Source organism: Nicotiana sylvestris, chromosome 8, assembly GCF_000393655.2.
Source record: "Nicotiana sylvestris chromosome 8, ASM39365v2, whole genome shotgun sequence".
Lineage (NCBI taxonomy): Eukaryota > Viridiplantae > Streptophyta > Magnoliopsida > Solanales > Solanaceae > Nicotiana > Nicotiana sylvestris.
In genome coordinates this window covers 154,728,123-154,743,152 of record NC_091064.1, presented here as the reverse complement: position 1 = coordinate 154,743,152, position 15,030 = coordinate 154,728,123, and the positions used below count along the sequence as shown (strand labels likewise).

Genomic DNA, 15,030 nt, shown 5'->3' with positions numbered 1-15,030 from the left:
GCCACAAAACTCATTAGAATAGTGCGATTCAGTCTATTTCCAAAGATGTCTGCTAAAAGTTATTATGCTGTAGCATTTTGATTTTGTGTTAAAATTTAAGTTTGAGCTGGTTGTTTAGCTAAATATATTCTGGTTCCATCCCTAATCTGCATGCAAATCTTTGCTTCTTTATTTTTATTCTACACTTGTGACCTTAGCCTTCCTATTTGCTGGTTGTATTACATGCAAATATTCTAACCTAATTGCCTCCCCACCTGATCTATTTTTTATTAGGGTGGGCTATGGACTCCATCCTTTGGTGTGACAGTTATGGAGCCTATTCCTGTGGAAACAGTGCCAAACCTCTCAGATGTTTTCTTTTAAGTAAAAATAAAATAAAAAGGGCAGCCCGGTGCACTAAGCTCCCTCTGTGCGCGGGGTCCGGGGAAGGGTCGGACCACAAGGGTCTATTGTACGCAGCCTTACTTTGCATTTCTGCAAGAGGTTGTCCACGACTCCAACCCGTGACCTCCTGGTCACATGGCAACAACTTTACCAGTTACGCCAAGGCTCCCCTTCAAGATATTTTCTTTTAAGTAGGATTGCGAAATTCAAGAAACATGTAGTTGATATGTAGCTATAGCTTTTTGAAATGATTTTAATGCCTACAATACAGCATAAGATGTTTGAACAATATACTTCCAGGTTGCTTCTTATTGTTAACTTTTTGTCCTGATTTCTGTAACTTCTAGGCCGAGTTCGACTTTCATGGGGAGGAATGGGAATGGGGTGCTTATAAGACTCAGCGTGTTCTGGCAGCTGGTGCATACAGCAATGATGATGGTTTGCGTCTTGAGAGAATCTTTATTCAAAAGGATAATGCCACGATACATGCAGATGGAACTCTCTTTGGAGCAAAGACTAACCTACATTTTGCTGTTCTAAACTTTCCTGTTAGTTTAGTTCCTACATTGGTTCAGGTTATTGAATCAACTGCCACTGAAGCTGTTCATTCTTTGCGGCAATTTCTGTCTCCAATAAGAGGCATATTGCATATGGAAGGTGATCTTAGAGGAAATCTTGCTAAACCAGAATGTGATGTACAAGTAAGGCTTCTAGATGGTGCCATTGGGGGTATTGAGCTTGGTCGAGCTGAAATTGTTGCTTCACTAACCCCAACCAGCCGTTTCTTGTTCAATGCAAAATTTGAACCAATCATCCAAAATGGTCATGTACACGTTCAAGGAAGTGTTCCTGTGACCTTTGTCCAAAATAATGTTCTGGAGGAAGATAATTCAGAAAGGGACAAAAGTGAAGCATTGTGGGTTCGGAGTTGGGGTGCGGAGAAGAGCAAAGCGCCTGTTGATGAAGCTAGTGATAAAAGAAGCTCCAGAGAGAGAAATGAGGAGGGTTGGGACACTCAGCTAGCTGAAAACCTTAAGGGGTTGAACTGGAACCTACTTGATGCCGGGGAAGTCAGGATTGATGCTGATATTAAAGACTCTGGCATGATGTTGTTGACGGCTTTGTCTCCATATGCAAACTGGCTCCATGGAAATGCTGAAGTTGTGCTTCAGGTAGGGTTACTTACTTATTAGATTACATGCAGAAATGTCAAAATGAAAGTGTGAAGCGTCAACAAACTATTTCAAGTTGGGTAAAAGTTGATTTTCAAAAAAATAAAAAGGAAGAAAGAAAAAAAGAGAGAGAGAAAATCGGGAGTTGCACTTTATTATGTGTCTGTTTCCCTTTCTCTTAGTGCTGATATACGTCACTTGTTCAAACATACAGGTTAGAGGTACCGTTGAACAACCAGTACTCGATGGATCTGCATCTTTCCATAGGGCGACCGTATCTTCACCTGTATTTCGTAAACCTCTGACCAACTTTGGTGGCTCAGTTCTAGTGAACTCAAACAGACTAAGTATTAGTTCATTGGAAGGTAGGGTAAGCAGAAAAGGAAAACTTTCCGTGAAGGGAAATTTGCCACTCAGAACAGTTGAGGCATCTGATGGTGATAAAATTGATTTGAAATGTGAAGTTCTGGAAGTACGAGCTAAGAATATCTTGAGGTATATTTTATGTGCATTTATCTATAGGAAATATTTAAATGTGTGACTATGCAGGATTCTGTGTGTTTCATCTGTCTAGGTGCATTAACAAGCAAATTGTTAAAGTCTTTGTTTTCATCTGTCTAGGCCCACTTTTCAGCCTGTTGACTTGCTTTCTCTCTGCTTCGAGTCACTCTTCCATCTTCTCAAGTCTTTGTTTTAAACGACATAGAGTATTTCCTTTGCTCACCTTATGTTGGGGTTTTCTTTTTAAAAACCATTTCCTGCTTTCCTGATGAGTCTATGTAGACATTACACTGCTTGTACTGCATTTTACATTCCGCTTTTCCTATTTTCTTCAGTTATTTTCCTTTTTGAATTTTTTAGCTCAAGCAAAACATTTGTATCTTATCATCTCTTCTTTTCTTCTAAAACTTGATCTCTGAAATAAAAGCGGGCAAGTTGATACTCAATTGCAAATAAGTGGGTCCATATTGCAACCAAACATTTCCGGGAAGATGAAGCTGAGTCATGGTGAAGCGTACCTGCCACACGACAAGGGTAGTGGAACAGCTCCTTTCAATAGAGAGACATCCGATCAATCAAGACTTCCAGCTGGAGGTTACAATCGTATAGTTGCATCAAAGTATGTTTCGCGCTTCCTCAGTTTAAAGCCTGCTGCTTCAAGCATTCAGTTCAATCAATCATCAGGTAATTTCAGTATGAACTTTAGTCTATATAGTTGGGTTTCTTCATCAATTTACTCGAGCATCCTGGTTGAGTTCAGGCTATTTGCTTGAACCAGATGTTCTATTTACGTGGTAGGTACTTCATTGCTTTTTGATTGTCAACTTGATGATTTGTCAAACTAAAGCTTTTTAAACATTAGCTCACACTGTTTAGCATGATTCGGTGTGCATTAACTAATTGCCCTTGGGCTGAGCCTAAGCTGACTAGTATTGAAATGTTATATATATACTGATATAAAAATATCGTGTCATGTTTGATGAGAGCCTGCTTGATGTTAGTTTGTGGAAAGAACCAGATATCGAAACAGCTTGCTGTTTTGGAAAAATGAAGACATGTGTATATCATTTGTTAACAACAACAAATATATCCTTGCATGTATGTGCAGTGGCTGAGCCGGAACTTTACACTTGGATTGTCCTTCCCTCTTTCCCCAAAAATAAAATATCAGTCTTCATCTTTTTTCAGCTCTATTTCTTTTAGCTTCTATTTTATCTCAATTTGGTTTGCTCTCTTTAAAGTTTGAAAGTTCTATGAGCTGTTCATTTTAAGCACATCCATCCTCCCACATCATTGTCATAAAGGGATTTTGACTTTGAGATCAAAGTCCTTTTTCCATGATTCATGACTTGAGTGGACTCAGTTGCAATAGCTCCCAAAAATGAAATAATAGATAGAATTACCACGTTTCAAGTATAAGAGTCTTTTTGGTGTTCCATTTCAAGTATAAGAATTATATCCTAGCAGATTTAGTTATTATAATTTTCTACATAATTACAGAAGTAGTCAAAAGCAAAAAGCGTAGAAAAGCACCAAAATACGTTGGGACAAGCACACGCTAGAATCAAAGCGTGGGCTTTAGTGACAGAAGGCACTAATGAAGAAAAAAAATAGTATAATGCAACAAAATAATTTTAAACGCAAACAATGATTATTTGGAAAAGGATTTTAAAATTAAAAAACTATAATTGGGTGAAATAGGAAATTAAGTTAAAAAACTATTTTAAATTTTTTATTTAAAGAAAATGATGGGTGAGTTTCATATGCTAAATATTTAGTTTCATAATTCGTGACTAATACTTCATCCACAGTGTCGTCTTCACTATTAATATATCAGTTTGCGAACTGTGTTTATTGTCTAGTGTCACCTTCTTAAAGACAGGGTCCATGGGTAGCGAGGGACACGGCACAGCACCTTAGCCCCACCTAAGTGAGGCAAAGCACATGACCTGGTTACTGAGCTTCGGGACTTGAGCACATTCCAATCGAGTCTTTAACAATGTTATAAATGAAAATACTTGCTAATTGCTGTTAGTTAATGAAGGTCAGACTTTGTGCATCTGCCACAAAGTTATTTTTGCAGTTTATAAAAAAAAAAATTAAAGAAAAGATTAGTTTGTAAAGGGAGTCTATAGGACCATAAAGAGCATTAGGAAATGAAGCCAAGTGTTGGAAAGGGCCGTGTGGCTATTGTTTTTCTTTCTAAACTTGGAGGTTGTCCCTAACATGCCCAAATGGAGCGGAATGGATAATAGAGGATTCATATTTCCAACCCAATTATTTTGTGATTGAACTATAGCTGTTTTTGCTATTGCTAACAGTCCATATATAACTTATTAAGGGTCCACATTACTCAAATAATATTATTCACGTGTGTTTATATAGACTATGAAAACTGCTCTTATTTAGGAACATTAGGCAGATACTTATGATCAGTGATATTTAATTTATAAATAATTGATTGAACTGTGTGGCACAATACAAAACAGTCAACCCTTATTATCCTTTGATATTAACTACAATATTTTTGCCTCCTATTCAAGCACTACATAGACTCTGTATTAGGATTTGAAAGAAGACGTGCGGCTGGGAAAGGGGACAATAATGAATTACAATGGGCATGCCAATCTTGATGCGTGAACTGAAAATCTTTATGTTTCTGATCTTCGACAATAAACAAGATTTTGAATATGATCGACACATTTCATACAGTTCCTATATTGGTTGACGAGGTGTAAGCACAAAGGCCTCATAGGATATGTCGGCTTTCTGGAAATGTGTATGCTTCATACCATCTTAGAAGTGTGAAGAATGACTTTAATCAATGGAGAATTTCCCCAATATTTCACCATTACTAAGTTTACCCTTGAGCTATCATTTTCTTGTATTTTTGACTTATGATATGGTCAATCTTAAGCAGTGTTTGATGTCTTTAACGCTCTATTTTCTATGTGATATAAACCACTGTCCTCATTACGGATAACAGGGATCTTACAAGAGTAATGTCCAAACTTAACTCTGTGTCTGATGCTTTGCAGAAGGCACTGTTAAACGCAATTCATTGACCTTAACGATTGTAGTGTTTCTTAAATACTTGATCTTTGGGTAAAAATATTTGCCAGATTTAGCATTTATGTGAAATCCAAATTCTTCTCTTTTGCTAATGGAGAACATTCAATTTGAATAGTCACTTTCACAACGAAACACATATAAAAGCTCTTAGGGACTTTAGTTATTACTGACTAGCTGCACTAATGCCTGGTTTTGGAGGTGGTTTTAAAAGAGTCAGTTTATGTTTGTTTCTGGGAAAGTCTTGTTTGGATTTTTGGTTTTCGATAACTGTTATGTTTGGATTTGGGTTATAATTTTTTTTAAAACTAGCTTTAGTGTACGTGCATTGCACGTGTATTTCGCGTCAATACTTAGCATCAATCAATAAAATATATGTACAAGAAGAACAAGTAAATGAAATTATCAAATACTAAGTTTTAAAATGCCTACATTAAGATAGTATTTTACAATAAGTAACTTTGTACGTAGAAAAATATAGAGAGTTGTCATTTGTTTAAATGAATATCGAAAGAAAGAAAAATAAGTAATGACAACTCACTGAGAATATATTTTGTCTCTAATGCTTCATCTTATTGTATAATGTTTGTATTTTTAACAATTACCTATAACCGATTTATATGATGAATTTTAAAAAGAATGACTTGGATTTTCTACAAATTAGTAAAATCAAAGACTTTTCTGGTTAATTAGGACTTAATTATTTATTCTTAACATTAAAGAGAATAATTATTATTATTAAGGGAATTTTCTAAATAATAATGTTTGATCATATTGAAATCTAGTTTTAGGATACGCGCAATGCGCGTGTATCCTATATCAATAAGTATATATATTTTAAAATTACATAAATATTATTAAATAATGTGTATGAGTTATAATATAAATTTTAAAAATATAAGTTCTTGAAAATGATGAATATTGATCTTATTTAGTCAACAAAATAGAAGATGACCTAGCTAAGCATGAAAACAATCAAGATAATTTTGATAACTTAGTGATCTATCATTTATCCTTCTTTTGTTTTAACTTAAAATGAAAATAATTGTCTAGGTAATATGTATTTTAGACAGAGCAACTAAAAAAATTATGACAAATAAATTATGTAGCTAAACAGTAAATATTAATTTCTAAGTAAACTTTAGCTATGGATTAGTGACAGATTATCAAAAGAAAATTTCCATTAGCTATGAGACGAATTCCATACCTAATTTCTATTTTTCTTAAAGTCAAATTATGTAACAAACTTTTTTTTAACCCAAAAAAAAGTCATTTAGGAAATATGCATTATAGTAAATTAAGGTATTGTCTGGGAAATAAAGTATTTTAATTCAGTATTTTCTGATATATGTTTTTTTCTTACTGCTTTTAATATATGGTGAAGTAATTAATTTTTTTTCTAGAATAAAATAAATTTTCGATTATATAAGATCAAAAGATCTTTAAAATATAGAGTGAAAATTCATACTATAAACTTTAAATTTAAATGTTAATTTATTTAAAATTAAAATACTAAAGTCTTAATCGATTCATGGTCTTATAGTTAGTATATATCCTTAGTATCATCAACCAAATATACAAAAGAATAGATAATTAATTTTGATCTCCTTGCAGCAATCTAGTTAAATTTATTTATTATCACCATCTTCTAATCAACACGACCATTAAGAAGTTTTAACAAAATTGGAAACATTAATTTTTATTTAAAAAATAATAGAAGAAAAGAACGTGGTAAAAAAATAGTTAGTTTAAAAAAGAAATAAAAGTAAAAAAATTTCGAGTAATTAGGAGTTTTTATATAGTTCAAATAAGAAAAGGTTTAATAGTTAAAATTTTATTAATTTAAAAGTTTTAAATATTAAGAAATTTATTAAATAATAATTTTATAATGTACTTTCTGTAATCCAATGTAAACTTTATTTTTAAAGGTAAACTTATAAATCACCTAACTCTTTGTCCACGTGTGAAAAATTAGAATCAACACAACTGATATTCTCACGTAGGATGCAGTATATTTCATATATTCACAACAAATTTATTATTATTTAATTTAGAATGAAAATTAAACAAAAGGAAGTCGACGAAAGATTAGAATTCCAGTAATTGCTTAACGATTCTTATGTGTTAAAATTTGAAAATTTGGAAAGGATTTTCCTAACATTACCATGCAATGAAATAAAGGTTCTTATTGATTATTAAGGTCATAAATTCTAGAAAAAGTTGAAGTCGTTTCTATCTAACTTTATTACCAAACATCTATTTTAGTCTAAATATGATTTAAAATAATTCTGACAAAAGAAAAAAGAAATATACAAAAACTTACAGTTTGTTTGGATGGTTGTTACCCATTGTATTGTATCGTATTGTTATGTTAAATACGATATTTGTTTTGATTGTTACTTAAATTTTATTGTATTGTATCGTTAAATTTCTCGTTGCATAACGACGAAATGTGCCACTTTATGTAACGACCAACTTGGTGTGGTCGCGTCGTTACCTTGTCTTTTTCTCTCAATCTCACCCTTCATTATTATTAAATAATTTTATTTTATCATTTACCCTACCTTTTTATATAATAATTTTACCTGTATCATACTTTTTTTTTATAATATTGTAAGTTTATTCTTTATATCGCTGGTGTGTGATATCATGAAATGATGGAAAATAACACAATTTATCCAAACATTATATTTGTAAAACGAAACAGTACAATACAATACAGTACGATACGATAAATTATAAAACGATATGTAACAATAGATGATTTCCAAATGATTCCTATTTAACTAAAACGATCATAATTCTAGGAAACTTTAAAGAGGAAAAGCAGGATTCTTAGTTTTTACATCATTAAAATCGTGGCAAATTCATAATTACATAGCAGACCACAAAACAAATTAATTTTGTATTTAATTTTCATATATCTGTTTATGAACATATTGCTATTTAAATTGAAGTTTACTTCAAAATGAAGACAAAAGCGTTAAAAAAAGAAGCTTTAATAACAATCTGTAATATTGAAAACCTTAGAAACGTGAAAGTATTGGATTTAAGGAAAATAGTTGCACAATTAAATAAGGTAAAATCCGACTCAAATTTAAAGTCCTTAATATTAGAATTTCCTACGTGGAAAGATTTAGTAACTAAAATTTTAATAGATTTCAAAATACTAAATATTAGGACGATAATCAAATGACTATTTTGTCCCGTGTGAACTCTATTTTTAAAGGATAAAAAAGGCGAACGACATTTCGCTTAGGGCCTTCGTGCTTTTAATATAATATAGATTATCACTAATACCTGTTGAGTTGTCCCACATCGGTGGGATTTGAGGTCCTTGGTCTCCTTATATGGTCTTGGGTAACCCTCACCTCATAAGCTAGCTTTTGGGGTTGAGTTAGGCCCAAGGTCCATTTATCAATACCTTAAAGTGTTGTACGCTTTCATATGTTAATAGTTACGAGAATGATCAGAAAATATCTCTATTTGCTAAAAAAAGAACTATATTTGAATAGCTGAATAGAAAAAAGGAGAAGGGCTGTTCAGCTATTAGGCTCATGCAGCCGGTAAGCAAAAGAAAATTCAGTTTATAAATGTGAAAGCCTAAGTGAAAAAAAAAAAGAAATGGGACCAAATTCAAAATTTTGGAAATCAGAAACTAAAACCGAGAATCTCACAGATCAACTGGGTTTTCCAAGTTGGATTTGGAGCCCAACACCTGTGTTTGGTTTCGAAAACTATGTACTAAGATATACTGCTGTCTCAATTTCCCAAGGTGTTTTGCTTTGGTTTTGAAGAAAATGTGGGAATATTTTCACGTGTTGTGGCGTCAAAACTTGACATCAAATGGTCCAGCAGCTGCCTATGGCTTTTTGACTTTCTTGCTTAAGATGAGGTTATATTGCTGGGTTCATTATTACGAATGTTAAATCCAATTTTTGTAATATGCAGGTAAAGATGCTGAAGATATTAAGGAAAGCGTCCAAGTAGAGAGCAAACCTAAGCTGGATATCCGCCTCAGTGACCTGAAACTTGTTCTGGGACCAGAACTGAGGATAGTTTATCCTCTAATTCTCAATTTTGCTGTTAGTGGAGAACTTGAGTTAAATGGTGTTGCTCATCCCAAGTGGATAAAGCCTAAAGGCGTATTAATGTTTGAGAATGGAGATGTCAATCTTGTTGCAACACAGGTTAAACCTTTTGAACTCTTTTCTCGTCCTGGCAAGTTTTGAGTTGATTTTCTCTTTTTTATTTTTATTTTTGTTCTTGGGTGGGTGTAGGCTCCTTGTGGAATTCTGAGATTCCATTTTCTCTTCATCTGATATCTTTATTGTCTTCAAATCCAGGTGAGACTGAAGCGAGATCATTTAAACATAGCCAAATTTGAGCCTGATAATGGACTTGACCCAACGCTAGACTTGGCTTTGGTTGGATCAGAGTGGCAATTCAGGATACAAAGTCGTGCTAGCAAATGGCAGGATAATTTAGTGGTCACATCAACGCGTTCTGTGGAGCAAGATGTCTTGTCACCTACTGAGGTTGTCACTTTGATGCCAATGTTTTCTTAATGCAATCAATCTAATAATACAACAATGAAAAGATGGCGGACTTTTTACGTTAAATTATTTAGAAATTTATTTAATTGGATGCTGACAATCTTAAATGTCGCAAAGGTTAAATAGACGAGCATGCTTCCACAAGAATGAGTTGGAAAGGGGTTGGGGGAGGGAAACAAAAGCAATTTTTCTAGTGGTTTATTTTACAGTGAGCTAAAGAATCGTATTACTTTGGCGTGCGTTGCTGGTGGATCTTAAATGAATGAACATGCCAATATCCTTCCATCCATCCATGCTTTCATGTTTCACCTGCGCTGCTGAATACTTGAGTTCAAATATTTAATGCTTTTGGGAAGGATAAACTGCAGAATACAATTACAAATATCTATATGGACAACTAAATATTTGTGTAAATGTGGCTCAAGAGATGTATTGATACATGGCTAAACTAACTTAAAACAGTTCTGGCTGAACAGGCTGCTAGAGTTTTCGAGAGTCAATTAGCTGAATCCATTTTAGAAGGTGATGGCCAGCTTGCTTTTAAGAAGCTTGCCACTGCAACACTTGAAACATTGATGCCAAGAATAGAGGGGAAAGGAGAGTTTGGACAGGCCAGATGGAGGCTAGTTTATGCACCACAGATCCCCAACTTGCTTTCTGTTGATCCCAGTGTTGATCCTCTGAAGTCTCTGGCCAGCAATATTTCATTTGGTACAGAGGTTGAAGTTCAACTAGGGAAGCGCCTCCAGGTTAGAATTATTCTTTCTTCTTTCCGTTTTTGATTTTGCCGGTCAGTGGATTCTGTGCTTGATCTTTCCATAAACGATTTTATAATTCAAGATAAATTACATTAGCATTAATATTGTTGAGAATTTCAGAAGATGGATGCTATATGCATCATAAGTGGAGGCCACCGGTCCAATTAAAGATGATTTTGATGTGAAAGTAAATGAAACTATAAACTTCTGTTCTGGACATCATGAAAAAACTGATTCCTTTGAGTCCTTTTTTAGGACACAAATAGAACCTTTAATAGAACATATTTCGCTTTTCAATGATGAGCAGAACTTATGACAGAACAAATTAATCATTCACTGTATATTCAATCTAGTCCAAACTAGAGGAGGTAGATGAACTACATCTTTTTAGATTTCATTTAGTAGAAAGGTTGGATCTCGTCCGGCCAAGTCGCTTTGCCCATGTTCATCTTACGCATAGAGCCCACGCCCTCCTCAACCTTAATGCGCCTACAGTACCTAAAATCACGGCTTCTCTCGGAGTGCTCCAAATCACCCTACACAATGTCTCTGTCCCCCTCTTCATTCAGAAGTTTATGAAAGTAAGTCTATCATCTCCTCTTAATCATAGCCTCATCCATTAAAACTCTGCCTTCCTCGTCTTTGATGCACCTCACTTGATCCAAATCACGAGTCTTTCTCTCTCTCGCCTTGGTCAACCGAAATAACTTTTTATCCCCGCCTTTGTCTCCCAACTCTTCATACAAACGACTAAACGTTGCATTCTTGGCATAAGTGACCGCTAGCTTCGCCTCCTTCCTAGCCTTCTTATACCCTGCTTTCAGGGGCGGCTCAATAAATTTGGTGGCCTAAAGTCAAACTTTAATGAAATGCCTTATTTAAAAAAAAAAATCCTATATACTTTTATTTGAAGTTTTTTCTAGCTTTTTAGAATAAAATTTAAATTTTTTTTTACATAAGCCATTTAATCTTTCATGTAACAGATCTTAATTAATACAACCCGATTCAAGAAGTTGATAACTTTATATCAGAATAACTTTTTGATGTTTGAATATACCTGTTGCAATGATGGAAACCTGAGGAAAAAAAAACAAATAAAAACGGAGTTTAAAAGTGTGTTACTAATTTTCTAATGATAAATGTAATCTTTCGTTATATAAAGTATTTTACTTTTCTAATTTGAAATACTTAATATTTTCCAGAAAATTTGGGACCTCAGAAGTAGTGTTGTAGTGGGATAGATAGGATATTTCCTTCCTTAATCGGAGGTATTCGATTCGAGTAATGGGAATGAAAAAATTATTTCTAAGGAGCGGTTCCCAAATTAAAGGACTTTACACAGTACGTGGAATTACTCAAGGTCCCAAATCAAATATCGGACATCAGATAGGAATTGGAAAAAAAATTGGGGCCCCTAAAATTCTGGGCCTAAGGCCCCTGCTTTAGTGGTTTCACCCTCTAGCCGCCCCTGCTTGCTTTGTTCGCTCTTCTCTCCTCTTCTTCTGTACTCTCCACTAACTTTAAGTATGTCGCTTTCTTTGCTTCCACTTTTCCTTGAACCTCTTCATTCCACCACCAATCTCCTTTATACCCACCAGAGTAACCCTTTGAGACCGCTAACACCTCCCTAATACAGTTCGACATCATCGACCACATAACACTAGCGTCTCCACAGCTCCTCCAGGCCCCCATGACCCTCACAGGGCAGAGCGACTAGGCCGAACAAGATCCCGATTGAATTTTGGAGGTATGTCTGTAGAGTTGGCATGGAGTGGTTGACCGGGCTGTTCAATGTTATTTTTAAACGAAGAAGATACCAGAGGAATAGAGATGGAGTACGATGATTCTGTTGTACAAGAACAAAGGTGATATCCATAATTGTAACAAATATAAGGTTATCAAGCTGCTTAGTCATACTATGAAAGTGTGGGAGAGGGTGGTGGAAGCGAGGGTGAGGAGGTCGCTGTCTATATCTGAGAACCAATACGGATTCATGCGGGTCGTTCAACTACGGAAACTATCCATCTTATCCAGATGTTGGTGGAATAGTCCAGGGATAAGAGGAAGGATTTACACATGGTGTTTATTGACCTAGAGGGATAGAAGAAGGTTCTTTGGAGATGTTTGGAGGTAAAAGGTGTTCCGGTAGCATACACTAGTGTGATTAAGGACATGTATGATGGATCCAAGATTCGGGTTAGGACAGGAGGAGGAGACTCGGAGCATTTTCCGGTGGTTATGGGGTTACACCAAGGATCTGCGCTCAGCCCTCTCTTATTTGCACTGGCGATGGACGCACTGACGCACCATATTCAAGGGGAGGTGCCATGGTGTATGTTATTTGCTGATGATGTAGTTCTGATTGATGAGACGCGAGGAGGTGTTGACGAGAGGCTAGAGGTTTGGAGACAGACCCTTGAGTCTAAAGGTTTCAAGTTGAGCAGGATTAAGACTAAGTACTTGGAGTGCAAGTTCAGCGATGTCATGGGGAGAGTGGACATCAACGTGAAACTTGATTCACAAGTCATCCCCAAGAAAAGAAGTTTTAAGTACCTTGGGTCGATTATCCAGGGGAACGGGGAGATCGACGAGGATGTCACACAAAATGCTAGATGCTAACCTCCATTTCATCCAACCTGCCCCTACGATACTTAAAGGCAGGTTCTACAGAGCGGTGGTTAGACCGGTCATGTTGTATGGGGCAGAATGTTGGCCAGTCAAGATTGCCCATATCCAGCAGATGAAGGTATCAGAAATGAGGATGTTGAGATGGATGTGCAGGCCACGAGGTTGGATAAGATTAAGAATGAAGATATTTGGGCGAGGGTAGGCGGGGCTCCCATGGAAACAAAATGCGGGAAGTGAGGCTTAGATAGTTCGGGCACGTGCAAATGAGAAGCCTAGATGCCCCGGTTAGGAGCTGCGAGCAGTTGGCTCTGACGGGTATGAGACGAGGTAGAGGGCGACCTAAGAAGTATTGAGGAGAGTTGATCAGGCAGGACATGGCGCGACGCCAGCTCACCAAGGACATGACCCTTGATAGGAAGGTATGGAGAAAGGGCATTAGGGTTGAAGGTTAGTAGGTAGTTGAGCATTTTTCTACTCCGTTCTGTGTGTAAGTCTAGTCGGTCAGTGTCGTGTTTTAGTATGCTAGGTACATGTTGTGCTCCTACTATTTTCTAGGACCTTGTCACTGCACTGATTATTGATATTGCTTTTCCAGGTATATTTTTTGGTTCTTAGCTCGTTAGTACTATCTTTCTGTTTATGTTGTTGTTATTATTCTATTGTCGCATTTCATCTTCTTTGTGCCGAGGGTCTATCGGAAACAACATCTCTACCCTGGGGTAAGGTCTGCATACACACTACCCTCCCCAAATCCCACTTGTGGGATTATACTGGGTTGTTGTTTTTGTTGTTATTTAGTAGAAAGGTTATCAAACGACTTGTGAGTACAATGAAACTTTGGAACACATATCGTCACATGTTTCTAGCTGTTCACATGGCAAAAGCAGCACACCTAGTTGTTGTAGGATTATGATTATCTACGATAGCCGTCATACTCCAAATTCTTAAGCTGATAGACAATGAGCAAAGAAAGCCTGAATAGCTAATTCATCATTCAGTTCTAGTGTTTTTGTGTGGAATCACTTGAACTTACTGTTGCGTTGGTGGGGCCATAAAAAGTATGTTCTTAACATCTTCTGGTCGTTCGTGCTGCTTTTTCTGGCATTGGGTTGAAAAGTGCAAGGGTTGGAGAACATCATGTTAATCATACTCTGAGATAATATTGTAAATCCCCTTTTATCTGCAAATATTCTATTTAAGTGATACTCAGTTCTATGTTAATTGATTCTACCAATTTATCATTAACCAAGGCATTTCTACTCTCCTTTTCAGGCCTCTGTAGTAAGGCAGATGAAGGACTCTGAGATGGCAATGCAATGGACTTTGATATATCAGCTCACAAGCCGGCTCCGGGTGCTTTTACAGTCTACTCCATCCAAACGTCTTCTATTCGAATATTCAACAACATCACAAGACTAGCTTAGGTTTTCAACATTGTAAATATTTTGTTCTTGTTATAGGAGCCTAGGAATCTAGAACAAAACACCTTCACTCGCCTTGTCACCCACCAGCAAACTACTAGTAAAGCAGATTTCATTGCAGCATCTGAATGATGTAATTAGTTGGAAATTCCGTTATTCTTTGCTCAGAAAAAGGAACAAATGAGCATGTTTATAGGTTGTAAATTTTACTTTTGGTTCAAATATATGCAAGATGACTATTATCAGTTTGTTCATCCCAAATAATTTTGAGTTGAAGGACATACATAGCACCATAGCAGCATCTCTTTACTGACCCCTAAGCTATTCCTTGTTCAATCTTCTGGTGTGAGCAGAACCTTGGGTTCAGAGGAGTAGATAGATGCAACCAAGACAATACTTTCTCCTCCCCTTCTCTCTTTGCTGCCACCATGACAAGCTGCAAGCATTTGCCCTGTTTGATTTCGAAAAATCATTGAAAAATATGTTTCAATACCCCCACACTATTTTCACCAGCAATTCGGCTACATTAGAAGTAAGGGTG

General features: G+C 35.8%; 1 protein-coding gene across 1 annotated transcript in view; it reads left to right on the top strand.

Annotated features, from left to right (window-relative positions):
- Positions 1-14,737, top strand: part of LOC104222385 (protein TIC236, chloroplastic) — a 45,829-nt gene extending 31,092 nt beyond the window's left edge. Inside the window, exons 18-24 of the mRNA XM_070155093.1 lie at positions 732-1,556; positions 1,771-2,051; positions 2,485-2,741; positions 9,078-9,316; positions 9,473-9,664; positions 10,159-10,431; positions 14,341-14,737. Coding sequence (XP_070011194.1) covers positions 732-1,556; positions 1,771-2,051; positions 2,485-2,741; positions 9,078-9,316; positions 9,473-9,664; positions 10,159-10,431; positions 14,341-14,487 — 2,214 coding nt within the window. The 3' untranslated portion in view covers positions 14,488-14,737. The remainder of the gene's footprint in view (positions 1-731; positions 1,557-1,770; positions 2,052-2,484; positions 2,742-9,077; positions 9,317-9,472; positions 9,665-10,158; positions 10,432-14,340) is intronic.
- The last annotated feature ends 293 nt before the right edge of the window (positions 14,738-15,030 follow it).